A 27378-nucleotide genomic window follows, 5' to 3' on the forward strand; every position below is an offset into this window, starting at 1 on the left:
TGATACCCCACCCACTATGTTGGTCTTCGCGGGGATTTGTTTGTTTGGTTGCGCTTTTGAGACAGGGTTTCTCTGTGGAACAGCCCTGGCTGTCCTGGAATCCACTCTGTAGCTGATGGTCTTCATGCTTTACAAATACTGTCTTTAATTCTTCTCCTGTCCTCCCTTCTTCTTTCCTTTTTTGTTCCCAGTGCTGGGGATCAAACCTAGGGCTTTGTGTTGCTAGGTAGTCTTTTACATCCAAGTTACATCTCAAGACCACCTTTCCCATTTTTAGACAAGGTCTCACTGAGTAACCTGGGTTGGCTTTGAATTGGAGACCCTCCTGCTCAGCTTCCTAAGGGCTGGGATTACAGGTATCAGCCACCATGCTCCCCATTCCCCTTGAAAGGAAAAAAGTAAATGTGGTTTTGCTATGTTGTTCCAGCTATTGCTGATCTCTTCAACTCAAGGTAACTGGAACTAGCTAAGGAGCATTCTTTTTTTTCTCTCTCTCCTTTTTTTCCTTTTCAGATTTCTTTCTTTTAATTTACTTATTTTTATTTTATGTGCATTGGTGTTTTGCCTGCACGGGGGTGTCTGGTACCCTGGAACTGGATTACAGGCAGCTGTGAGCTGGGTATTGAACTTGGGTCCTCTGGATGAGTAATCAGTGGGGGCTAGAGCAGTGGCTGCTCTTCCAGAGATCCTGAGTTCAATTCCCAGCAACCACATGGTGGTTCACAACCATCTATAATGAGATCTGGTGCCCTCTTCTGGCCAAAAGGTATACATATAGGCAGAACACTATATATAAATAAGTAAATAAAAAGAGCAGTCAGTGCTCTTAACCATCAAGCCATCTCTCCAGCCTCCCCTCCCCCAAGGCAGTGTGCTTAAATGCTGAACCGTCTTTTCAGACTGAATTATTATTGCTTTTTTTTTTTTTTTGAGACAAGGTTTCTCTGTATAATAGCTTTGGCTGTCCTGGAACTCATTCTGTAGACCAGGCTGGCCTTGAACTTACAGAGACCTGCCTGCCTCTGCTTCCCTAGTGCAAGATGGTGACATTTGGAGGCAGACCTTAGACAACAGCTCTGGGAACACAGGAAGAGACACCAAGAGGGTCTTAGTGTACATACAGGGCGGGAAATGAGTGGGGGTAGACCTCCCCAAAGGTCAGTGACATTCCCAATGGTGAGCTGTCTGGAAGAGTGCTGAGAATAAGTCAGTTCACTATTAAACCGCGATAGAAGTGTAATGCCACATTGTCCCCACCTTCTAGGAAAGTTACACAGGTGTCTTTTAGGGTATGGAAAGAGTATTGCTGTCTTCTTAGAGCTGAGAAAGGCTGGCTGAAGGAGAGGAGAGGCAATCACCGTCTTCTCCAGCTCACACTTCCTCACTGTGGCAGTTTGAATGACATTGGTTCCCATAATCTCATAGGGAGTGGCACCATTAGGTGTGGCTCTGTTGGAGGAAGTATGTCACCATGGGGGCTGGCTTTGAGGTTTCCTATGCTCAGGATACCGCCCAGTGTCTCAGTTGATTTCCTGTTGCCTGCAAGATATAAGACTCTGAGCTACTACTCCAGCACCATGTCTGCCAAACATGCCTCCATGCTCCCATCATGTTGTTATTGGACTGAACCTTTGAAACTGTGAGTGAGCTATCGCAAGTAAATGTTTTCTTTATACAAGTAGCCCTGGTCATAGTGTCTTTTCACAGCAATGGATACTTTAACTAAGCTGGGCAGTGGTGGCACATGCCTTTAATCCCAGCACTTGGGAGGCAGAGACAGGCGGCTCTCTATGAGTTCAAAGGGCAGCCTAGAACACAGTGAGTTCTAGGAAGGCCAGGACTGTTACTCAACACAACAACAACCTTTCCCTCTAACGCCCACGGCACAGGCCTTCTTTGCACTCACTCTTCCCTATCGGGACCACTCTTACTCCAGGTATCAGGGTTAGTCTCCTTCCTCCTTTCTCATCTCTTCTCTTCCATTTGTCCACTGGTGTGCTTCACCCAACTGTCTCTTCATTGGTATTTAAAAGACAGGTTATCCCTTTGCAGCCTGGGTTAGCCCAGAACTTACTGTGTAGATCAGGCTGCTTCTCCTGTCTCTACCTCCCAAGTGCTGAGATTAGAAGTATGTGCTATCATGAATGGCCTAGATTTAGGGCCTTTTGTTTTTTGAGACAGTTTCTCTATGTAACAGCTCTAGCTGTCCTGGAACTATGTAGACCAGGCTGGCCTAGAACTCACAAGAGGTCTACCTGCCTCTGCCTCCCTAGTGCTGGGATTAAAGGTGTGCACCACCATGCTGGGCATAGGTTTAGGTTTTTATGAAACATGGTTTTCCCGTGTCAGCCATGCTGGCCTTGAAATCACATCTTTCCTGCCTTTGTTTCTCAAGCTTTGGAATTAAAATTATGTGTTACCAGAACTCTGTTCTATATTGCCTCCTCAATGAGGCCTTCTCTGACCAGGTCATCTAAAATCACAAACTACATGCCTGTCCTAACACATCCTCTCCACTTCTCTGTCCCTTAAAGATTTCCCTAGGACGTCCTGCTAACACTCATGGCTTTAAAAAGAAAATATGACAGGGTCTCACTGGCTTAGAACTTGCAATGTAAATCAGGCTTGCCTCTGCCCAATTTACAATATATAGTTATAAAGCCATAATTGCACCGAACTCAGTGTCTATGTTATCAGCTTCTTGGAGTCACTGCTACTTTTGATAGCATTGATAGGTTATTTTTTTATTTTTATTGTTTGGTTCTTCCAGACAGGGTTTCTCTGTGGCTTTGGAGGCTGTCCTACAACTAGTTCTTGTAGACCAGGCTGGCCTGGAATTCACAGAGTTCTAGGATTAAAGGCGTGTACCACCACCACCCAGCTGATAGGTTATTTTTACACCTTCCTTAGACTAATAGAAAGTACCTCTAATTGGTCCCTGCTATGGTTTTTTTTCTGGAAATTAATTTGGGGAATATGTTTACAAGATGACATTGAATCCCATATTCTCTGGGAACTTGTGTTTTACAAGCCCTAAGAGAACAGCACTAAGCCTTTCCTTATGGCCCTGCATGCAGTCTGTCATGATGAACCTCCCTGTTGTCAGGCTCCTCAATGTTCTACTGCCCAGTTGTGAGCAGGTGGCTGCTTGCAGCATTCAGTCTTCTGCAGAGGAAACAGATTGTCTTTGATGGAGTCATCCCTTTCCCATTTTTGGTCTTTGCTTGTGGATGCAGGGCAGGCAGGCAGGCATGTAACCCAGGCTTGCCAATCACTATATACTAACTACAATGACTAGAGCATCCCATTCACTCCAGTGCACTAAAGTTAGCTCAGAGGCTTTCATTTATTAGAGAAGAAGCATTTCCTTCCTGGTCCTGATAAAATGAAAGCCTGGAACTGGTAGTAGTGCTCTCACCAGTGTGTGTGTGGGTGATTCCTTCGGGAGCACCCAGAGAAAGTTAAGCCTAGATCTGGTCCCAGACATTTCTTCTAACAAGTCTTTAGAACACCTAGAAGCAGCCCTCCTCAGGACAATAAAATGCCCATTGCTGACAAGCCACTGTGACCTGGGTTCAGCACCTGCAGAACTAGGGCCAGGGGCAACCCTCTGAGCTACCTTAAACACCAGCTTCTCTATGAAGTGCTCACCCCTCTCCACCTGAGTCTGTCTTGCATCAACAGATTCTTGGGCTTGCACTGCCCATGCTAGGCCTCCTCGGTTCAACAAGCCATACCAGATGTTTGTTTACCCAAAGCCAGAATCCAGAGCCCTGTGCCAGGTTGAACAGCCTCTGGTAGACAGTTCATAGTACAGCCACTGGTATCTTTTTTTTTTTTTATTTTTTTTTATTTCTTTTGAGGAAGGCTCTCTACATAGCCCTAGCTGTCCTGGAACTTGGTATATAGGCCAGGCTGGCCTAGGAGTCACATCAATCCAGTCCACCTGCTTCTGCCTCCTCAGCACTGGGATTAAGGCATGCAATACTACACCCAACTTGGTTTCACTATTGCTCCTAAGTAGGCCTCCCTTTCTCCCCTCTTCTGTAGCACCAAGTCCCTGGCTGCCTTCTAGGGCCTTCTCCCACCCACCCCCCGCCGGAACTCACAGGGAAACTGTTGGCAAACACTTATTGCTTTATTTAGTGTTTCTCTGGATTGCAGAAGTGTCAGCAGTGGGCTGAGAACCCCAGAGGGCATGGAGGGAGCTGGGCAAACCCAAGGCCTTGTGCAGTCAAAAGAAGCAGCAGAAAGAGGTGATGCCCCTGCAGCTCCTCCAAGGCTAGCCCTGGCCCCATGCTCCCAGGTCACAGAGGTACCCAGGCCAATAAAGACCCTAGCATCCTTAAACTGGGTTCAAAGTGTGTGTGTGAGGAGTTGCCATCCTAAGGCATAGACCCAGGCAGAAGACAACCTGGTGGCTCCCACGGTTGAATGCTGGTCAGAGAGCCAGGTGCATACTTAAGACATGATCCTCACTTGATGGGTCTCCTGAGGCCCTGGAAAAGGCAGTGAGGTGTGCTGAGGATAGGGCTTCGCTTTAGGATTTGCCCCAACCTGCTACTGGACAAGCCTTCCTTCCGTGGCTTGCCTGTCTCCAGCTCTGTGACTCCAGGGAACCTGGACTAGATAATTTCTCTGATGTCTTCCAAAGTCTTAAGACTTTTCCCCACTCCAGGATGCCCTCAGAATGAGGTGGAAATATTAAAAACTTTGTTTTTAATGCTGGGGATTGAATCCAGGGTCTCACACATGCTTAGCACCAGTTCTACCACTGGACTACACCCCCAGTCCCTAAAAGGGGATTCTTAAGGCAGGAAGATGGGGTAGGCAAAGGTGGTCTCAGCGCCCAGGCGGAGGTCAGAGTGGGCTGCAAAAGGTGCAGGTGGGTGGACAAAGTGCCAAGGGAATAAGGAGAAGAGGCTTGGCCAGAGAAGAGGGCCCCACAGCTCAGCCCACCCAATGTATTAGCTACATTCCTTGCCCTGTTTGAGTAAGTAAAACACATCCAGTGTGTTTAGGGTAGGAAAATGGCTTTTTTAAAAAAATAGTTTCCTATAAAGCATCAAAAAATCTCAGCGAAAACCTCAGTTAAAATTCCCTTCTCTCAGATATTTGGCATCAGCAGAGGGCTGGCCTGGTCTACTCAGGCCCCTGCTTTTCTATTGCTGCGGCCCGGCCTGGCCCACTCCTGGGGTAGCTCCCTGGCCCCCTACCATCACCTCATGAGAGGGTGCGCAGGAGGCAGGAGTTTGCAGGTGGGCTTCGGGGGTGTCCCTGGATCCCTGACTGGAAGCTCTAGTCTTTGGTAACTGGGAGGGGGGAGGGGAAGAAGCAAAGCATCAGGAGTCAGGAGAGGTCCACTGGTGCCTTCCTTCATCACCGGGAGTTCAGCCGTGGGGCCACCTATTGGGGAGAAGCCCAGTGGTGAGTGGAGGAACTGCAGGTACTTCTAGGCTGAGGGTGATCGTCCTGCAGCAGGTTAGGGAGTTGAGCTGATGAGCCTAGCGGCCTTGGTACTGGAGCCTTTTTCTGTCCCTGGCTGCTCTGGCCAGAGTGAACTTCCCCACGTGCGCATCACTGTTCCCTCCATCTTCCCCATTGCCCTCCTGATTATAACTCTTTTATGGCCACCATAGGGGCCCAAGCAGCCCCTCTCTCAGGACTTCATGGGCAGGCAACAAACAGGGGACAGTGGACACATACTCCAAGGAGGGCTTGGCCATCAATGGCTCTACCTTAGACTCATCACTAAGTCCCACTCACCACAGCCAGGTGGCCATTCTTAGCCTTGGTGATGAGAAGCTCTGAGCCAGATGTGAAGTCAATGATGCCATCCCTGCCTGGACCTCCTGCGAATGTGATGCTGAAGGCAAGGAAGAGCATGAAGATTTGTTCATAGAGAAGGACCCCCTAGGGTGGCCTCCTGCCCCAGTGTGCTTTACCTGCCCTGGTTGATGTTGATATTGTTCACACGATCAGCACTGAGGGCTGTCTTGGTCAGTGTCTCAATCACATGGTCACTCTGCAGCACCACATCTCCCTGTTGAGTAAGACGCAAAGAATGAGTCAAACCTGGTTCAGGGCTGGGGCCCCGCCCACCTCCCGAGCCCTGATGGGGTACCTTCTGCTTATTGTCCTCACGCTGCACATGAAGCACAAATAGGCTATCACTCAGGCTGCTGACAGAGATTCCTGAGAGGAGAGGGCAGAGGTTAGGGAGCAATGGTCAGACCGGGGCTCCTTCCCACCCCTGCAAGCCTCAACTCTGGCTAACCGGTTAGGTTGGTGTAGTCAATCCTCTGCTTGACTTTGGCATCCTCCACAATGACCACAGCACTGGGTGTGAGCAGCAGCTGCCGGGAGCGAGGTTTGTAGCCCTTGCGGTCATATTTCACCACCGGCACAGCATACTAGAGACAGGGGCAGAATAGGGGTTGAGGACTTCCAGGGACAACTTCCTTGCCCACTGCTCTAACCCTTGGACAGAGGAACTGTGAGAGCTAGAGTTGTGATGGGTTCTTACCTGGATGGGCTCAGAGCCCAAGGCCTGAAGCACTCTGGGGCTGATCTCCTCTGTACCTGCAACCAGGATGGAGAGAAGAAAGCCAGGTACAGCCAGGAGGAGATAGGATGGTGCTGGGAGGCTCAGGGGATGAAAAGCGGGGGGCTTACCAAGGCGTGTGCTAATGAAGAGTCTGGGGACACTCTGGGGGTAATTGTCCTTCTTGCCCTTAAAAATCTCACTAGCCACAGCCTTTTGCTGCAGCTGAGGAGACAAAAAGAATACAGTGTCAAAGCACTGGGGACCATCTGGACAGCAGACCCAACAGCTCCCTCATCAGCTATCTAATGCCTTGCCCCCAACACTCCCATCGGCTCCACCCTTCCTTACCCACTGTCCCCACCAAACAAGACAGGACTGTCAAGTTCCAGGCCTAGTTTTGGAAATGATTCCCATCAGGTCTTTAAGCCTGAGATTGGGGTCCATCGTAGGGTCATGTAGGTAGCTCACAGGTTATGTGAGCTGGGTGGGTCCCCATCATCATCCGACACCATGTTGGTATACAGAAGGTACATCCACCACTGACGCTGATCAGTGCGTGTGAAGCTGGACCAGTCAGGGCTCTCGTTAGCTTCTACCAACCGAGGCAAGATGACCCCCAACAGGAGTTCTGTTTACTTCTCCAGACTTACTGCAGCCTCCACTTCAAGTCCAATGAGAGGCCCTGGACCAGGTAAAGCACCCCCCCCCACCTTCTCTGCTAGCACACCTCCTGCAATGCCTGCTATCCTCAGAGCCCCTAGGACTGAACACTTGCTGGCCCTGCTCCCCACACCTGCTGCTTCCACTCAGGGCTGATACTCCGGCAGTATTTCCACACCATGTTCTTTATGCACAGCTCCCGTAGCAGCTCTGAGGCCTGTGGAAAGAGCAGGGTCACACACCTTTCCAGACTTCTTCCATTCCCACCGAAAACCCCCAAACAGGCCCCTCCAGCCAGACAGTCCTTTGGAGTTTTCTCCCTGGAGAACTCTTTTTCATAGCCCAGCTCTGCTTCCTATCCCTGGCCACCTCTCTGGAGACCCCCTCTAAGTACTTTGACAGATGTCCCTAACTCAGTACAGGAGATCCACAGACCTCTCTCAGAGCAGGTGGGGGCGTGGGCCAGGAGGTGTCCAGAACATTCCGGGGTAGTTGCCGCCTCAGGTTAAGCAAAAACGATGTGCGCACATGATCCAGAAAGAAGGCATTCTCAGGGCAACGGGGTGCATGGCGTAAGATGAAGCCACGGATGAGCCTAGGGGTGGCGATCCAGACACAGCTCGGGTGAGGAACCTGACAACTGATCCCCATACCCACCTGGACCTGTAGTCCACCTCATGGAACCCAAGTACTCACCGACGGATAGTTTGGGCGGCCCACTTCCTCTTGGCTGCCTTTCTCCGGCCCAGTGTGCCACGCCACCATGACTGGATACAGATGGCTGTGGATACCACAATATCACTGACCTCTGTCTTCTCACTATGGTGGTTCATCCATCCCCTAGACCCTGCCCCTCCAAATGATCCCTGGGACCTCTCACCTGATCGCTTCACTCGCAGGAATTTCTGCCGCCAATGAAAGCCCCTCCAGGCTGCCTGGATCTGGGTGGCTGTGGTTGGGGAAGAAAATAAATTGTCAAAGCTTAGGCAAGGGCCTGGCCTGGTCAATGGCATGAATGAAGAACAGCTGAGTAAGGAAGGGACCGTCAGAGGCAGAGTCAATGAAAGACAGCCAATGAAGTGTGGGGAATGGGACTGACTAGGGAGGCTGGTGGCCTCTGCTAGGGTGGGGAAGGAGGAATGAGGGCGGGCAGGTTTCCTGAAGAGAAAGTCCAAGACCCCCATGGGACAGCAAGGGTGAGTGCTCTCACCTAGGCTCTGCCGTCGGACTTCCAGGGAGTCCTCTGTGGCAAACAGGGTCTTGGGGAATCGGATGAAGATCTTAGTCCTGGGAGGACAGCAGCGGTCAGCCTCTGGATGACATCTCCTCCATCCTCCAGGCACCAGGAACAGGCCCCACTCACCTGCCCATTTTGTATTCTTCGGGCTTGTAGCCGAGGTGTCTGACCAGCACTGCCACGCCATCCTGGGGCCGTCCTGCCCACACGGGCCATGTCTCTGGGCACAGTGACTTGTACCTGGGGACGGGGAGCCAGAGTCTGCTCTGGAGGCCCCTCTGCTTTGTTGCGTGTCTATAGGTGCCCCCACTCACTGGTATGTGGTCCACATGCCTGAGGGTCCCCCATAAAGATAGGGGACCTGAAGTAATGCAGGCAGAGATGGGATTTATATCCTGGTTGGCTCAGGTCCTGTCCTCTGAATAATTACAAAACCACAACACCCTCTCTGAGCTCTTGTCACCACAGTCTCTAGTGGCAGCCCGCCAATATGCTCCTCACCAGGGGCTTCAGGAGGGTGGGGTTGTGTGTGTGCCTTGTGTCTTCTTTTCCAACACTAACATTAGGCCCATAGTGTAAAATGGTTCCTGGCCTGGGTCCCAGAGCAGCTGAGGGCCTCTGAACCCTCATATCTAAACTAGAGCAATGAATGCCCCTTCTCCCTTGAAGGTTCCAGGAGGCCCTCATCCTCCCACCTTACCCATTTACGGTGGGCTGACCCCACCCACCTCTGTAAGAAAGCCTCATATTTCCGACGATAGGCAAAGCCAGCTCTACGCACACGCAGATTCTCCATCAGTCCCAGGTACTTCACCTGGTGTCGGATAAGCACCTCATCAAATCGACCTAAGAGGAAGATAACAAAGATGGTCCTCAGGCTTTCACTGCTGGGGGTGGGGTAGGGGTGGGGTGGGGTGGGCAGAGAACCTACCAGGCTGTTTGGCATCATTTGGCTTGATGCAGCGGATATAGGCAGGCTCCTTAGACTTCAGGATCTCCACTAGCTGCAGGAGGCTCATCTTGAACTGTGTGGCAACCTGGTGAGCCGACGGGGCATAGGAGGTTGGCTGGGACTAGGCTGAGGCCCCACCTTCCCCCCATTACCCCTGCCTCACAATAGGGAGAGCCAGACTTCACCCCACTTCCTTCTAGCCAGTTAGAGACCTCAGCTTAGAAACCCAGCTCGCCTGCTCAGGTCTCCTGGCAATGCCACACCCCACCTCTTTTTTATTTTTTATTCTTTTCCTTCTTCCTAGTGCTGAAGAACAAAGTCAGGGCCTTAAGTGTTAGGAGAGAATCCCGCCACTGAGATACCCCTACCCCCTATTTTTTGAGAGAAGTGATCAGTAAAGTGCGCTGGGGAAGATCTGGAAGTGACCCTAAAGTGAAATTATGTCAGTAGGAGACAGCAGGAGAGAAAGGCAGTCCAGGCAGATGGATGGCTGAGCAAAGGCTTGGCACACAGGGAACTATAATCCTGGCAAGGATTTAAGGAATGAAGAGGCAGAATAGCAGAGAAGAGTTTACACTGGAGAGACTAGATTTTATCTTTAGGGAAACAGAGAGCCAATGAGGAATGTGGAGCAAGGGAGTGGCAATGAGATCGTGTTAGATTATTTCTCCAGCACTTATGTGAGAGATGGATTGGTAGGAGCTGGTGGGGAACCGGGAAACCATGAAGAGGACCTATAACAGGGGCTGACCCGGAACAGCATCACCCAGCTGGAAAGGTCCCTGACCTGAGAGACTGGGTGGAGAGTGATCCCTGTGCCGAGTCAGGAAAAGAAAAGGAAGGTGGCTGGACACGAAAGGGTCCACTTGGGGCCATCTCTGGATACAAAAGTGGGAAGCAAGCTACAGAGTACGGGCAGGGCAGGTTGTGTAGGTAGGTGTCTTGAGTAGGGAAGATACTGACTGGCTTGTTGTGGAATATTATTTTATATAAAGATGCAATACACATGTTAAATGTTGCAGACTATCACTTTAACTATGTAAAGGTGTGTTACATTTGTTTATGCTGCATTTGTTTTAATGATGTAAAGCTGTGTTGCTTTGTCTGCCTAAGGCACCTAATTGGTCTAATAAAAAGCTGATTGCCAATAGCTAGGCAGAAGAGGGATAGGCAGGGCTGACTGGCAGAGAAAATTAGGAGGAGGAAGAATCTAGGCTTGAGGAGAAAAGAGAAAGGGGGAGAAAGGGAGGGAGATGCCTGGGGCCAGCTGGAGAGTCAGCCAACCAGCTACCAGTCAGCCAGACATAGAGGAAGCAGTAACATGAATGATTAAAAAAAAAAAAAAAAAAAAAAAACCATGTAAAAAGTCCCAAGGCAAATGTAGACAGAGAGCTAGCAAGAAGCGAGCCTAAGCTAAGGCCGAACATTCATAATAATAAATTTCTGTGTCATAATTAGGGAACTAGCTGGCGACCCAAAGAAAGCCTACAACACCAGCTGGCAGAGGCAGCAGCTCAGAAGACATGGAGGACAGAGGCAGAGGCAGGTTCCTGAGGCGCCACAATGGCTCTGTGAGCCACACGAAGTACTCTGGTCCTCTCTCCCTCTTGACCTGGAGGTGGGATGACCTCTCCTGGCTCAGTCCAACAGCTGCATCTCTGCCTTTAGCTGGCTGAAGGTTGCCTGCATCTGGCACCACTGCCTCCAGCTGCCTTTTCCAGACTCTCCTCTACTACTATGTAGCTTTCCTTGACCCCTGCTTGTAATATATTCACCCCTTGCCGCCTCCAGCACCCTCCTCCGGGTCCACTTGACAAGCACTCATTCATTCTCTCACCTCAAACGCTGCCTTTGCCTTGAAGCCTTCCCAGACTCTCCAGCCCCTCAGGCAGACTACTCCCTTGCTATGGTTCCCAAAGCACCCATGCACCTGGCTGTGAGAGGATCTATTTGTTTCTGATTCCTCAGAGCTGAGAGATGTTTGCTGACTAGGCTGATACACACAAGTGCCCATGCAGGCTGGTATGCCATGGGTACCCATACAGAGAGAAGCACGTAGATATACAACAGTCTACATATGGAGAAAGGTGGGCACACAGGTATGCACTTAGAAACAAAGAAAGGCCAGGGAGGTGGCTCACTGGGCAATGACACTTCCTGGCATGGCAAGTCTGACATCCTGAGTTTGATCCCTGAGACTTATGTGGTGGAAAGAGAATTGACTCCAGTAAGTTGTCTTCTGACCTCCACTCACACCACAGCACACACACACACAAATAAATGTCACAGAAATTGGGGCGGGGGTGGGGATAGGCAGGCAGTCCTGAGAGCAGCCTCCTGCACAAGGGTGTTAAAACACGCTCACAGTCACAGTGCCACACAGGCTGTGATCTGCACTCAGGCACGCACACACACCACTCCAGTGTCATAGCCTCCGCACCGTCTCAGGCCGCTTCTTGTCACTGAGCTCATTCCTGTCAAAGCACTGGCTCATGATGGGGTTCATCGAGCTGCACATTGTCTGTGAGGCAGAAGAGGGGTCACAGGGTTGAGCACAAAGCCAGAGATGCACAGAGCTGTGGGTACCCAACCCCCTTCAGTCCGCCTGAGTTTTCCTCACCTCCTTCAGGTTCCGAAAGAGAAGGTCATTGTTTTTATCCAGAAACCCTGAAAGGGGAGAACAGATGACAGGTGAAGGAGTGCCCCCTCCTTGCCCCATGGGACCCAGAGTCAGGATTCTCACCAGTCACACTGTAGGTCACCTCTCCAGCATAATGAAGAAGGCGGAACTCCCCTCGGCCTAGGGATTTCCTGGTCTTCTGGTCAGCAAGCTTGTGCCTGAGGGTGACAAGGACAGGAAACTAGATTGCTGAGATGGGGCATGCCCCTGCCTGTTGAAGATTGAAGAGCCATCCAGGAAGAAGCCAGCAGGCCTCTGGGCTGGCTTACAAACTGCACACAATGTGGCAGACTGTGCAGGAATGAGGCCTGATGTAGAGTTCAAGAAGCTCAGAGCAGCAGACAAACTTGCCCAGGAGCTAGGACTAGGAACTTGGGTTTAAACATGCCTGGTTTAGGGCTACTTTCATTGCCTCTGGCCACTACCCAGCTGTTTAGAGGGTGGTAAAGCTGTCCTCTCCATTTTCAGAGTAGAATCTGTCCTAAGAGATTGCTTAAATCTTAAATATGCTTGCAACCTCTAGCTCATTTTTTACTTTTAAGAACTATTCTGAGCAACTACCCAGAGATCCAGGCAAAGAAAGATCTAAAGCATAAAGACTAATATGGTAGCCTTGCTTTCACAAAGAAACCTGGAGGACAGGTTTCAAGGTAGCTCACTGGTAGGATGCTTGCCTAGCATGCATGAAGTCCTAGGTCCCATCTTCAATACCTAAAAACAAAACAACACAAACACCCAGTGGGGTGGTAGTGGCACATGCCTTTAAAGCAGAGGAAGGCGGATCTCTGTGAGTATGAGGCCAGCCTGGTCTACATAGCAAGTTCCAGGTCGGTCAGGGTTACCCAGAGAAACCCTGTCTCAAAAAATCAAAACAACCACTGGGTGTGGTGGTGCATGCCTTTAATCCTGGCACTCAGGAGGCAGAGGCAGGGAAAATCTCTGTGAGTTCCAGGACAGCCAGAGCTGTTAACACCAAAACCCTGTCTCCAAAATCAAATAAAACAAAAACAAAAAACAAAAAAACAAACAAACAAACAAAAAAAAAAAAAAAAAAAAAAAGAAAGAAAGAAAGAAAAGAAAAAGAAAGGCAACAACAACAAAAAAACCCTGAAAATGAAACCCTGGAGAGGCTCACTGGAGCACTCAAAGAAGGGTGAGAGCTTCAAGTCCCCATGGGTCACAGCTTTTGAAGAACATATTTTGAAGAAAATTTTCCACTTGATGATACAGGAAAAACTTTAGAACATAACATTACCCTGAGCCTCATACACAGTAAGTTCTTGACTTTGGGGAAAAAAAAAAATGTATAGAAAGAGGCAGGAAGGAAATGCCTGGAATTGTTAACAATGATGACCTCTGGGTAACAGGGTCACAAGAGGCTTTGCACACATTCCAACACTCTCTAATGAGCAGTACTATTTTCATAATCAAGTGAATTTTATTGTTTGGTATGATGGTGCATGCCTGTAACCCTAGCACTCAAGAGGCAGAGGAAGATAGGATCAGGAGTTCAAGGTCATCCTTTGCTACCCAGTGAGTTCCAGGGCAGACTGGGCAACATGAGATCCTGTCTCAAAAAATCAAAACCAGCCAGGCATGGTTGCAAACACCTTCAATCCCAGCACTCAGGAGGATCTCTGAGTTTGAGGATAACTTGGTCCACAGAGAAAGTTTCAGGACAGCCAGGGATACACAGAAAAATCTTGTCTCAAAAAAACAAGAGAGAGAAAGAGAGAAGAAGAGACAGAGAGAGAGGAGAGACAGAGGGGGACTAACCAATGCCAGATATGGTGATGAAAGCTTTGAAGGCCAAGATTTCAAAGGCAGAAGCAAGTAGATCTCTAAATTCTAGGTCACCCAGGGCTACAGAAAAAAACCCTCTAAATGTTTTGCCTGATTCCTTCCTTCTTTTCCTTTTCCTTTTTTTTTTTTTTTTTTTTTTTTTTTTTTTTCTTTTCTCTCTCTCTGTACCTTTGGAGGTTGTCCTGGAACTCACCCTGTAGACCAGGCTGGCCTAGAACTCAGAGATCCACCTGTCTCTGCCTGTCGAGTGCTGGGATTAAAAGCACATACCACCATTGCCAAGCTTGCTCACTCTTTCTTCCTTCCTCTCCCTCTCTTTCATTTTTTCTTCCTTTCTCTTTCTTGCTCAGTAGAGCAGGCTGGCCTGGAACTCACAGAGACCTGCTTGTCTCTGCTCAGGAGTGCTGGATTAAAGGTGTGTGTTTCACGTACTATTAAGCAAACAGTGCTCACAGCTTTTGACTCCAAAAGCCCTGAGATATTCATCTACAATCTAAACAGATAACCTTGACTAAATGAGTAAATTTTTCTGAGATTTGGTAAGATAAAACCCAAGAAGTGTCCTTACAGGGTGCCGTTGGCTAGGAGATGAGCTGTGCCCAGTGTGTGTGCTGAGCTTCCCCACTTTAGCGAGAGCCCTTTTGTTTTTTGTTTTGTTTGTAGATAGGATCTCACGTAGCCTTGAATTATGTAGCCAAGATGGCTTTGAACAGATCCTAATGCCTCCACCTCCTTAATGTAGGACATTCCTTACACAGAAAGCAATTTACAAATAAGGAAGCTTAAAAAAAAAATAAACTTAGCAAGTTTCATTCTTAAAAAAGACTTAAGGAGGTAGGTTCAACAGTGGCTTTTTGTACTGTCCCCATCATCACATTCTCTGTGATTAGCTTGTGGTTAGTGGTTTGTTTGGTTTTGGGTGCTGAGGATGCAAAAGGAGTCCTGTGCATGCTGGGCAAGCCCTTGTCCACTGAGCTATGCTTTCAGATTCACAGCTGATGTTGCCATTGTGGAGGGAGCCCAGCCCTTCCACAGGTTCTGGTGAATGTGAGCCCCTTGCCCCAGCAGCCCACTCACGTCAGGAAGTGGGGGTGGTGCTTGACAGTGTCCTCCAGCTTTTCCAGGAAGGTCAGGTCTGTGGCCTCCCCAGGACGCAGGCACTCTTCATCCTGCAGGGCCAAGCACAAGGTGAGGGATTTATTGGAAAAGTAATGATGGATATAGAGGACACCATGCAAGAAGCCCACAGGCACAGGAGAAAGTGGCGTAGCTTAGGGAGTTCTAACAGAGCGCCTGCAGCCTGGGCCAGTATCCTACCTTACTCTGCCCAACCCCACATTCTGACCCAAGAAGACACCAGGGAGGCTTCCGGCTGTCACCCAACCAACATGAGGCTAGAAGAAGAGAGGATGTACCAAGATGGAGATGATGCCCTTGAATTTCTCCTCCACCAGGTCACAGATGATCTTGTTGTTGAAGTATTGGACAGATTCCCACTGCACAGAATGAGAAGGGCATCAATTATAGGGTTCCACTCTCTCCCGGGATTCCCAATGCCTAGCTTCCCATAACATGCAGGGCACCCCAGGCATGCACGTACCGCAATGCCCTCTGCTTCATATTCCTCCTGCTCGGACTTGAGAGTCAGCTCAATGAAGAGCTGCTGCAGCTTCTCGTTGCAGTAGTTGATGCAGAACTGCTCAAAGCTGAGGGGCAGTGGAAGAACCCGCCGCAGTGCCAGGAACACAAGGCCGGGGACAGGGAAAGGACAGGATCAGGCACAAGCAGCAGGGCTAAGAGATGCAAAGCAGGACCATGGCTGGGAATGAGAGGCAAGGGACAGAGGAGAGGGGCAGAACATGGACATTAGCAGAGAGACCGGCAGGGCTGAGAAGTGCAGGACTAACCTGTTATGCTGAAATACTTCGAAGCCATAAATGTCCAGGAGCCCAAGAACTGTGGTGCTTCGCCAGCTGGGGCTCTCAGCATCCTAGGGCCAGCCAGTCAGCAGAGAGCATGGGTCCCCAGGGTCTGCCCCAGCTCCTGGCCATAGGCCTCTCTGACCACCCTCCTGCCTTCCTTGGAAGCAGCATGGTCTGTGTACTCACCTTAGAGGCCAGTGACCTGTTGATCTTTCTGACTAGCCAGGTGAAAGTGCGGCTGTACACAGCCTTGGCAAGAGCATCCCTTGCGTATGCGGCCTGTTCAAGGTTCAGTGGGCTCAGGAGCTGCCACAGATGATAAAACAGGAGATGAATGCCACAGACACCCTTCAGCCCTACTTCCCCTCAGACTCAGGCATCAGACAAGGAAGTTCTCACTACCCTGTCTCCTGAGCTCCATTAAATCAGTTGAGTGGTGGTGTTATTTAGAACACCATAAGGAAGCCGTTACAGGGGCCTCATTCTTGGAGGTGGGAGCCTTGGCTGACTCACTGAACCTCTCTAAGCTCCCACATTAGGCCCCTCCAGCACTACTGAAGACCCTTGTAGACAGGCAGAGGAGAACAAAAGGGCAAGGTTCCCTAGGACTGGCCACAGAGCCTGTTTCTGTGGCCATCTGAGCCTTACCTCTTCCCCCTTGGCGATGATCTTCCTATGAGTCAGGGCTTCCCTCAGCGTTGTGCCTTCCACACCGAGGAGCTGCCAAGGATGGGGTGGCATAGTGAGGGGTTGGTTTCTCTCACCTCAGCTGTCTCTTTGCTTGCCCTCTGCCCACCACACTCACCCTAGTCAGATACTTGAGCTGGTTCTCCGTAGTAACCTGGGCATTACTTTCCTCATCAGCAGCAAAGTGGATGTTACCCAAATGTAGGACACTGGCCACGATGCTTAGCAAGTCCTGAGGTGGCAGCAGGGGCATGTGGTGGTTATGAGGTCAGGGAGGTCAGGACATCAGCATAAGGGTAAGTAGGAGATGCTCAGATACAGCAGGGGATGGTTGGTAAAGCACTCAGCAGGGGGAAGGGAACTTGAAGTAGAAATGGGTTCCAAAAGAAGTGGGTTAATTTGGGGTGGGGGTGGGGCCCGCAGAAGAGCCCTAACCTCCACTTCATCCTCGGTGAAGTCAATGACTGACAGCGCCTTCCTGACGACCTTCCAGTCACTCTTGTCATTGATGGAGGAGACTTTGGCACACTGGCCCTGGAGAAAGATCACAGCTGGTTGCCAGTACTGGCATTCTGCCCCCCTGGGTGGTGCCAAGCCTGCCTGCCAACCACTCACCTTCACCAGGTACAAGTAGCTCTGGGGGTTCCGTTCCAAGCCCAGACGACGAAGAGTCTCCTCCTCACCCCCCTCCAGGAGCTGGTAGAAGACGTGGAAGTTCCTTTCTCCATGATTCTGGTGTACCACGCGTGACTTTTCCAGGAGGTAACTAAGGATGTGGCCTCCCACAGGGGCACCCTGTGGGTAGGGTGGGGGGCAGGGATGGTCAGCTAGATCAGGAGAAAGAACCCATCTTCCTCTTTCTCTCCTGTAGTAGACCTGGGCTCTAATTCTAGCTCAGCTCCTAGGTAAGTGGGCTCGGGGACCCATTCTGGTCTCAGTTTCTTCACATACATAGTGTAGTGGGTGACACCTGCTTTCACCTCTGTGGGCATACACGTTATGTAGTGTGTGTGCACGCACACACACACACACACACACACACACACACACACACACACATTTTTAAAAGAGAGAGAAAGAGAGATTAACTCTCTCTACTTCCGAGTCATACTTGTATGCCTGCCAGGCACTGCAAATTTAACAAGCCTGACAATGCATTCCAGCTTTCCCTCTCCCACACTAACTCCTGCTCGCACTGCACTCTCCCATCTTGATCAGTGGCAACTCTGTCCTGCAAGTTCTTCAAGAGGGAAGGTTGCGGTCCTCCCGGAAACCTCTTTTTCACCTACTTCCTATATCCAAACAAGCAGCCAATCCTGCTGCTTTAACCCAGAACCCAACCTCTGCTCATCACCTCTATGACTAGCACTCTGATTTGAGACGCCGTCATCTGTCACCTACATTATTACATCAGCCTCCTAACCGGTTTCCCAGCTTGGCTGGGTTCCTCTATCATCTACTCCCAACAAAGGCTAGAATGACCTTTTCAGTAGGAAAGTTGCATCATGACAGGCTACTATTCAAAACCCTTTCATAATTTCTTTTCACTTAGCTGAAAGAAAAAAAAAATTCTTGCAGGGCTCTCTCTGATGTAGCCTGTGTTCTGCATATGATTTAAGGTCCTTGGTTTAATTCTTACACTAAGGCAGGGGGGAAAAACAACAAAACAAAAAACCTTTGCAAAATTCTAAAAGGCCCTGGCTTCCTGCTCCTGTTTTCTTGGTACCTTGTTTCCTCCTCCAATTTCTGGAGTCACTGTAGTCTTTAAACACACTAACAACTCTACCTCTGCAAGGCCTTGACCCTCACACTTACCTGGCCTCATTCCCCCAGGCATCTGCTACACTTGCTCCCCAGTCCCACCAAGTCATTACTGAAATGCCACTGCTGAGGGAGGCCTTCCCTATCTGCTTTAAAACTGCAGACCCAGATGTGTCAGTGCACCCCTATAATCCCAGCTACTCAGGAAGATGTGGCATGACAATCGGGAGTTCAAGGCAGTCTGGATTATAAATTGAGACTATCTCATTTAAAAAAAAAAACAAAAAAACTGCAGCAGCTCCAACCTTTACCTTATTTTCTGCTAAGCTTACATTATTGTGTTTCTGTTTATCACCTATCACTCCAGAAGACAAGATCTGTCTGATGTCACTGCTCTAACAGCAGCACCTGGAAGAGTGCCTGGCCCACAGTGAATACTCAACAAATACTGAACCTACTGAATGGCAAACCCGACCCCTCCTAATGCTTCAATACACCCACAGGTACCTTAAAGTCAAACTGCACATCCATGTACTTCCCAAACCGGCTGGAGTTATCATTACGGAGAGTCTTGGCGTTTCCAAAGGCCTGGGAGTAGATGGGGATGTGAGGGAAGCCTGGCATTTTCTGCCCGTCCTACCCTCTCCTCAGATTGCCGCAGTCCCCTCACCTCCAGCACAGGGTTGCTCTGCAACAGCTGGTCCCGCACTGCACCACCCCGCTCAGGAGCTGGGCAGGTCTCTGCATAAAACTGTAGCAGTCTCTTGGTGGCCTCTGTCTTGCCTGCCCCACTCTCCCCAGAAATCATCACTGCCTGGTCCCGCCGCTCAGTACGTAGTGCCCGGTACACAGTATCAGCCACTGCAAACCTGGAGCAGAGGCTTGTCAGGGAGTTCACAGGACAGGGTGGGACGTCCCACCCATATCTGACTGGACCACTCTTATAAAAGGGTCGGAATTCCTTACAGGGTAGACCTGTACAGCTGAGGATGGGGCCAGGTTCACTCTCACACTGAGGTCTGAAAGGAGCACTTCAGATCGGGTGCTAGCCAGGTGGAAGACTTTAAAATAGTTAAAGGAATAAGTCATTCCTGGGACCTGAGGGTCCTGGAGGACAGGATCCAGAGTCTCATCTACTGAGAACTGAGATAACTCTGGGGTGAGCAATCATGGGATTCCTCACAGTTGTGAACAGTGAGTCACCCAAGGCAGGGGTCAGGAATCATGTCAGAGTGGGGGTTGGGTGGGTCATCTTGCCTGATGACAGGGGAAGTCACTCCTGGAACGGTAAGAGAAACACTTACAGATGAGGTGGCACTTCATAGAAACTGACACCACGGTAGCGTTCCATATGCTGCCGGCTGTAGATCTGTAGGTCTCGGTAGGGGTTGACAGAGACCAGGACAGGGCCGATGTAGGTCTAAGGGACAGAGAAAGGTCAGCAGCTTTTCCTGAAGGCTCCTGGTACTTCCTTCACCCTTGTTGCCCCGGCACCACCCACAGTTCTCACATAAATAAGGTTCTCCCGGAATCGCCGCCGGAGGTTCTCAATGAAGGCAGCCTCACTGGTGAAGTTCTCCAGCAGAACAAAGTCCTGCACCCCAACCCGGTCCCGGGCGGTCAAGGCGCTCTCCATGGTCACTCGCACCCCGTCACTGCCCAGGGCCTGCAGAGAACCAGCCACAGGACAAAGTCGGAGTCTGCAGGTTAAAGCAAGGCCACATCTCCTACCCCACCTGCAGGATGCGGAAGGCAGGGGCACTTGGACACAGGCTACAGAACATGTTTGGGACATATGGCGGGGTCACACAAAGCACATGGGCCATGCACAAAGCCCACAGGAGCACCAGGGACCCCGCAGATACAGGAAAAGTGCATGGAATTCAGAGAGGTGCAATGCTTTTGTGGAGAAAGGTGGGTCAGGAGAAGGAGCTCGAAGGAATGGCAGAAAGAATGTTGTGTTGACCTTGGACAAATCTCCTTTCTTAAGACTGCTTCCTCCTCGGTGAAGAGGAGTGAGTTAGTTCAGGTGACCTCAAATCCCTCAGCTATGTATTACAGGTGCTTTGGAGGACAAATGGCTCAGTGAATTCTGCAAACAAGGACAGGCCATTTCTCCTGCTCCCACCAACCCCAAATCCCCAGGGATCAAGCAAGAGCTGACTTCCCAGGTGAGGGTTTCTCCATGGGCCACCACCCCAGCTGGACTTGACACCCACCCCAGAGGGGGGGGCCTGCCCTCCCTCGCCTGGAGCCACTCCCCCACTCCAGCTGCTAGGCTACCCAGTTTCTTCACGGTTGAGAAGCCTCAGGAGGTTGGGGGGGGTTCTACCAGGGGAAATCCCAGCTGCCACCCAAGGGTGGGGCAAGTACAGGCATTGCTATACCCCCATGCCATGTCCAGGGATGAGGTTCTGCAGATTTTAGAAAGTGCTAAGGGTCAAGGAAGAGGAAGACATTGAGAGTAGCTGTAAGTACCAGGGACTCACCGGCTCCCCTGACCCTAGTTGCCCAGGAGTGAGTCTCTGTTCCTAGGTCACCCCTAAGAGCCTAGGGCCTGCCTCCCTTACACCTGCCCACCACTCCACCCACCCACCCCGAAGCTGCTGCCAAACACGACCGCTGCTACCATCGTCTTGTCTCCAGTGGGGGATCTTAGCCATCACCAGGGGCTACGCGCATGGCCTTGGGTCCGAGCGTTCTGTAGACTTCTCGGCCTCGGCCTCCTGCCCTAGCAACTTTCAGGGACGTTTTCCACCAAAATTCCTGGGCCGTGTCTGCTTCCTAGCCAGCTCAGGAGGCGCTTCAGGCAACCGAGCGACACCCAGGACCCCCATCCCGCCCGCGCCCCTGCTCACCGACGCTCGGTAGCGCATCCTGCCGGACCTGGCGCCCCGCTCCGCTGCCCGCGTTCTTGGTCAGGGTTCGGCCGCGGCGTCAGCGAGGGAGGGGCCGGCCCGCCCCCCCGCACCGCCCACCCCCCCGCACGCCCCGCGGCTTCTGGGGCTCAGAGCCTCGACCCCGGGGTCCCTCTGCAGCCGGCCTAGCCGGGGCTGGGTGGGAGGGGGCCGCGGGACCTAAGAGGGGGCGCCCGAGGGGCGGGGCCTCCTGCGTGCCCAGGGCTCCGCCTGAGTCAGGTTTTCCAGGAGGAACGTCGTTAGTTCCAGGGTGGGGCCCGGAACCCGCGCGGCCGCCGCGTTTACACAGCCCCGGAACTCACTTCCGGGCTCGTGTCTACAACACGAGCCGGACACCCCGCGCGAGACCCAGGGCTGAAGCCCGTGGGTCACCGAGGAAGCAGGATTTCCCTCCCCACCCCCAACCTCGAGTCCCGGGAAAGTTAAAAATAGAAAGAAATGTCCAAATACGGCCGGCACGCCTGGACAGGCGGAGCCTCTGTGCGGGACACTGTCCACCCCCATACACACTCTGGGAGGACCAGCTCTATTCTTTAAACCCCACTACGTAGCCCAAACTGTCCAGGAATTCAAGATCCTCCTGCCTCAGCCTCCTGAGTGCTGAGATTACAAACCTGTGCCAGGATGTCCCGGGAGAAAATCTCTCAAAAAGTCTCTTGCTCGGCAAAGAACACAAGCCCTAGGGCCAGGAAAGGCAGCAGAGTGCGTGCTCTTTTTCCACAGTATGGTCCCTATAGAGGCCTGAGTTTCCTGGGTGGGCAGCCACCTTCTGACTTCACTACATTTATTTGCAACCAATACCCTTATGCTCCATCCTGAACATCCTTCTTGTGACTCAGTGCCCCTGGGGTTCCTCTTATCTCTTCCTTTCTGGCCCCTCTAGAGTTCCCATCCTCTCTACCCAGAACATCAGCAGTCTCCCCACTACAGCTTCCAGCTGGCTCTCTGAAGGCACCAGCCCCTTTTAGGCCGGAGGTGTTTGTATGAGGTGGGGGGTGGGCTCTGGCTCAGTTGCCACCACTTGTGGCATACTGATGTCTAAGGGGGGGGGGAAGAGCAAGTCCCATATCTTCTTAAGAGATAGACTGTTCACCTTTAAAACGAGGCTAAAACCAGCCAGAAGAATTGTTGGGTTGCTTGAAATGAAGCACTAAGGCACTGTCCAAGCCCTCAACACCACTATCCTCTTCCTCTTTCTCCCAGCCACGCTCATTCTATACGCACGCTTGGAGGTTGAGTCCACTCTTCTTGTCTAGTGGGGAAACCCTCCCCACTCCCGCCCGGCGCGCCTCTATCTGTCACTTGCAAAGGGTTCTCAAGTGGCCTATCAGTTTCTCGCCCGATGTTAACCTGATGCATACACAGAGGATAAAGACTTGTTCTAGGGAGGAAAGGCAGAGTAAAGACCCCAAAGCACCAAAGGGCCCCCACCCCTTGGACCAGGACTCCCTGGGGAGGAGGTGAGCCTGCGACAGGTGCTGGCTGCAGCCTCGAGGGGAAAGATGGTTCATTACTTCGTGAACAACAGCTCAGCCTGAACCACAACCCGGGGGATGGGGGAGGCGTGAAGCGTCAGCTGGGAAATGGGCCCTTTGGAGCGGGCCAGGGGAATGGGTGTCGCAGGTGGAAGATGAGTAAAAGACAGAGTAGGGGGAGCGTCCTCTATTATGCCCCGGGTTTAAAATCGTGGATAGGATACGACTTTCAGCCCACCCCTGAGTATTAGAAGACTTAGAGAGGGATAGCTCGGAGTCCCAAGCTGGAGCTGGGCTCGTTCCCCTCCCCCTAAGGCGGCCTCAGAGAACTCCGGTTCTGGCCAGAGGAGTCTGGGTGGGAGGGGCGGACTGGAGGGGGAGGGGCTTCAAGACCGCAGTACCCGCCCCGCCCCGCCCCGCCCCGCCGCGTCAAGCGGCTGGAATGAGGGGAATCCGCGTGTGGAGGGGTCCCGCGGGCTTCACCCGTCCCGAATGGCGCAGCCGCATTCCTGGGATGCCCGCTGGCGCCCCCGCAGCCACCGCCCCGCATCGGAAGGAGGGCGTGTCGCTGCCGCCCTGTGGGCCTTAGGCCAGCCACAGCTCGGGCAACCTCTCCTGGCCTGCTCCACCTCTCTGGACAGAAGTGTGAGTCCAGAGAGGGTAAGTGAAGTGGGGAACCGAGGATGTGAGGGACACCGCCAGCCAGGCGCTTCCTGCGCGTTCTGAGCTTATGTCATTCTCATCAGTGCCCGGCTCCACACCATGAGTTCTGTGTTGCTATTCTATTTTAGAAGGGGGAACTGAGACTAGGTAGGTGAGTTGCCTTGTTCAAGATTTCTATACTTGTAAGAGGGATGGGACTGGAATCCAGGACTTCTGCTGGGCTGCTCTGATCCCTCCCAACAGTTAACAGGACTGCACTGTCCTAGTGACAAAGGACAGGGTCCTGTGTCATGTGACTACTGATGTATGTGCTTTAGGGGTGGCAACTGGGGAACATTGGTCTGCACAGAATGGCCCTGGGCTTAAGGTTGGCTGCAGGCTGGCTTACAACCTAAGCCAATGAGTGACCCAAGACTTACTTCCTAAAAGCACCTCTGGGTCTCCTCCCACCTGGGCAGATGTGTTTTGGAACTCCAGGGAATGGAACTGACATTCTGGGTCATTCAGTTGCCCTTACCTAGTGTTCCCAAGCCTCACCTCTGGTGGAGTTAAGGGCTGTGGACAGCCACAAAAGCTTCTCCAACCTCCAGGGCTGGAGGAACTGCTCTGAACAACCCTAAGGTGGCTTCCACGGAGGCAAACATGGCCTCTTGGAGCAGGGAAAACAAAACCTCAGCCACCCTTGTAGCTCAGTGCTGGGCACAAAGCAGGCACTCTTACTCCTTTGGCCGCACTGTGTAACCCAGGCCTCCCAGCAGCCTCCCTAGTGCTGAGATGACAAAAGTACACTTCCTCACCTGGCTTAGAGTATCAAATCCAGTTTAGGTCTGGGCCCAGCCTGCTCCATCAGGGACCGTTAGAGGCTTCAGGAAACTGTGAGGGGGGATGGGGAGAGGCAGGGAGTAGGGGGTGTTTACCCACAGGGCCTGATATTCTAACTCCAGAACCATGGATCTCTGATCTGCCAGAAACCTTTAACTGTGACTCCAGCAAAAATTAACAGAGCACCTTGCTCCTAACAGAGTTTTCACGTTCACTGTTCCTGAGAGTTAGGGCAACATCTCCAGCTGGTAATCAGGACCTGGCATTTAAGACCAGTCCTTCTCTCTCCATCCCTTACACTAGTCACCACCCTCCTAAAACCTCATTCCTGCCTCTCCATCCTGCTCCTCTTCTGGACCAAGATAACACCTGTCTAACTGCTCCCTGTCTTCCTCCCACCAATCAGAGCTCCCATATCGGCCTGTGGCATTTATAAATGCAAATCTGACAGTTAACGTCTCAAGTTAATGGAAGGGAGGTTTACAGAGCACAGTTCCCCAGGTGCAAAGCCTCTCACTGCTTCTTTGTCAAGCCCTTGTGAATGTACATGGTTTACACCAGTGTGCCTGTATGAACCTATGACTGCATCGGTAGTCCCCTCCAGTCCCTTCTTTCTCCGCACTTAACCCACTACCACACACAGTCAGGAAGTACCACTGCTGCCAACCGCCAACCACACGGAACCGCACGCGTCCGTGGCTTTGCACCTGCAGCTCACTTGGCCTCCCCACCTCACTTAGTCATCCTCTAAGAATCAGCTCAATAGTCACCTTCTCCATAGCTCTTTTCTAATTTCCCTTGACACACAGCCTCCTCCTTACCAAATCAAGTACTAATCGTCTGTTTCCTTGTCAGACTCTGCCGAGAGACTGCTCCAGTCTTAGGCAAGAACTAAGCTAGGCATTCTCTGGAGATTCAATACCCCAATGGTGGGCGCCTGAAGAATGAATGAATGAATGAATGAATCTCAGAGGGCAGGAGTGTGAGCAAGAGGCTGGCGCGTGCCGGAATTGAATAAAACAGTGAGCCAGCCATTCATTCATTCTCCCATTCATCTCTGAGCCCCGCACCCGCCTCATTTCCACAATCGGTTCGAAGGGATCACGGCTCGCCTGGGCTCCGGGGGCGAAGGACGGGAAGGGGCGGGGCTCAGCCAGTTTCTCCGGAACCCAGAGCAGGGAGGGCTGCGGGAGTGGCCCTAAGGGAGTACTAGGTGCCTGGATCCCGCGCCCGCGCTTTATCCGCGTGCGTCCCCAAGAGACTGAGCCCCAGTGCCTCCGGGTCGTGGGACCCTGCACCAGTCGGGCCGAGCGGATCCTGTCTCAGCAAAACCGGTCTGAGATAGCACGACCACAGCTCTGGCCGCTAAAGGCGCCCAACCGCCTGGCCCTTCCTCTGGCCAGCTTGCCAACGAAGGCCACCCAGGACCTTGCGTCCGCGTCCCCTCTCGCGCTTACCCACCGGCTAGGCTCTTCGGGTGTCCCAACGGGGGCTGGGCCGGACGGTGTGGCCGCCTCGGGAGTCCGCGTCCCCGGCACGCTCTCCCCGCCCAAGGCCCGCTAGGGGCCGGGCCGCCGCCTATCGTCATCCCCCGCAAGGCCCAGACTCAGGAGCGCGCGCGGGAGCGCGCGTGCTCTTGAGCCCCGCCCCGTGTTGGTAGCCCTCTCCAGGGCCGGGGCCAGCGCCCGTCAAGGTTTGGTGCTGCACTTATTTACTAAGTCGCAGGACCAGACCCATCTTAGTTACACTCGCACGCGTACACACACACATTCCTCCAGTAGAAGACAAAACTCACGATGTAGTTCTCAGTGGAACACCAGATGCTGTTCTCTGTCCTAAGCAAACTAGACCCTCACTACACTGCCTTGGGTCTTAGGCCAGTCCTTTCCCATTTCTAATTTTCTGTCTCCACCCACCTTCTCGTTCCATGATGCTGCTTGAGTTGGACAATACCAGTTGTATGCGCCCGGCGGGCATAGGGAAGGCACTAACTGTACTGTGCGCCTGCAACTTTTATATGTACTAGTCTTTTGGTGTCAGAGCACTGTCATCTTGCTACCTATGTTCAGTTTCCAGCTAAGCCCATTTAGGTTCAGGGAGCTGGCTGAGGAATTCAAATCCAAACCTCTGATTTGAGAAAAACTCCTTCTAGTAGCCTGCAATCCCTTACCCCTTCTTTCCACTTACTCCTTGCCCTAAAGGTTTCTGTTCCCATCAAAGACCAGAACAGATCTCAGTGTTCATCCCTTTCCAGATGGATGTACTGGAGGCCGCCCAGTCTAGGAGAAACCCTACCACCATTCCTCCCAGCCCATAGTATCATCCCAGCTTACAAGTTTGCATGGCCTGTGGGGATGGACCACGCGGATGATCTCCCCTGTTGGTATCAGTTCTACTTGTAGTGCCATTCCGCTATGTGAAGAGCCAGCCTGTAGAACGCGAAACCTGCCCAGCGGCCCACTGGCTCTGGCTGCTCCGCTGGCTCACGCTGGGATGGCCAGTTGGTTCTGCTTCAACTCCAGCCCCAGGGGATGTGGCTGGTCCAGTTTCTCAGGACATAGCTGGAGCAGTCCAGGTCTGATTGGGAGGTCTCTTGGCCAGAGGGTTGGGGCAGGAAGAGGAGGGGCTGAAGGATGGAGGAAATGCCTGTTGTCTCAGGTAACCAGAGGAGCTGATGCATCCACCCATGAGGGACCCTGGGTTCCAGGTCAAAGGTTAGGAGACAACCCCCACCCCCTCCCTTCCTAGCAACTCCTTGGCAGGGCCTCCCAAGCTGCCCTCTCCCAGACCAGCTAGAGAGCCAAATCACCATTCCTCTAACCAGAGGGCACATCTTTCCACAAGCCAAGAGGATCCCTTATGTGGCATTGTCCCTACTGAGGTCCCTGCAACTCAGCTGCCTCTGAAGGTAGAGAGCCTTACCCACCTTTAAAAAAAAAAAGTCCGAATGTTATCTAAGCTAGTCTTGAACTCCTGAATTCAAGTGATCTGAGTCTTGGGAGGACAGGAATGTGTTGACCACTTGACTACAATTTTTTTTTTTTTTTTTTTTTTTTTTGAGACAAGGATTCTCTTTGTCACCCGGGCTGTCCTGGACTGACTGTGTAGACCAAGCTGGCCTCAAACTCAGAGATCTTGCATGTGTGTGCCACCACTTGACTATACCTTGTTTCAGAGGCCAGGGCTGGTCATGCTGGGCAGATATTGGGAACAGCAAGAGCCCTCTGCCCTACCCACTACTAGAGCCTCAA

The 27378-nt window shown here is 51.9% G+C and overlaps 1 protein-coding gene across 4 annotated transcripts; it reads right to left on the reverse strand.

Moving 5' to 3' along the window:
* Positions 1 to 1984: 1984 nt before the first annotated feature.
* Positions 1985 to 26682, reverse strand: Myo1c (myosin IC). Of its 4 annotated transcripts, XM_051180008.1 has the most exons (33): positions 26461 to 26682; positions 19760 to 19915; positions 19554 to 19669; positions 18920 to 19118; positions 18757 to 18837; positions 17104 to 17283; positions 16924 to 17022; positions 16607 to 16720; positions 16450 to 16521; positions 15988 to 16107; positions 15787 to 15869; positions 15480 to 15585; positions 15295 to 15375; positions 14957 to 15048; positions 12140 to 12234; positions 12017 to 12063; positions 11837 to 11917; positions 9376 to 9481; positions 9173 to 9290; positions 8571 to 8684; positions 8418 to 8494; positions 8088 to 8156; positions 7904 to 7988; positions 7643 to 7802; positions 7341 to 7424; positions 6676 to 6769; positions 6527 to 6582; positions 6278 to 6413; positions 6125 to 6195; positions 5946 to 6043; positions 5767 to 5866; positions 5374 to 5406; positions 1985 to 1996 (listed from the first exon to the last, which is right to left on the reverse strand). In XM_051180008.1, exons 1-32 carry the CDS (start codon positions 26533 to 26535, stop codon positions 5380 to 5382), a joined length of 3192 nt encoding a protein of 1063 aa, XP_051035965.1. In that variant the 5' UTR covers positions 26536 to 26682; the 3' UTR covers positions 1985 to 1996; positions 5374 to 5379. The 4 variants fall into 4 exon arrangements, with proteins under 4 accessions (XP_051035965.1, XP_051035964.1, XP_051035967.1 ...); XM_051180007.1 differs by lacking the exon at positions 1985 to 1996 and having other exon boundaries at positions 4120 to 5406; XM_051180010.1 differs by lacking the exons at positions 1985 to 1996; positions 26461 to 26682 and adding an exon at positions 25589 to 25735 and having other exon boundaries at positions 4120 to 5406.
* Between the last annotated feature and the right edge of the window lie 696 nt (positions 26683 to 27378).

The sequence above is a fragment of the Phodopus roborovskii genome, unplaced genomic scaffold (assembly GCF_943737965.1).
Source record: "Phodopus roborovskii unplaced genomic scaffold, PHOROB, whole genome shotgun sequence".
NCBI lineage: Eukaryota > Metazoa > Chordata > Mammalia > Rodentia > Cricetidae > Phodopus > Phodopus roborovskii.

Coding starts and splice junctions, on each gene's coding strand:
- Myo1c (XM_051180008.1), bottom strand. CDS start 26,535: ATGGCACTACAAGTAGAACTGATACCAACAGGGGAGATCATCCGCGTG. Junction 19,916..26,460: donor CCCACAGGCCATGCAAACTT/GTAAGCTGGGAT, acceptor GGTTCTCTGCAG/GCCCTGGGCAGTGACGGGGT. Junction 15,870..15,987: donor ACAGGTCACTGGCCTCTAAG/GTGAGTACACAG, acceptor GGCTGGCCCTAG/GATGCTGAGAGCCCCAGCTG.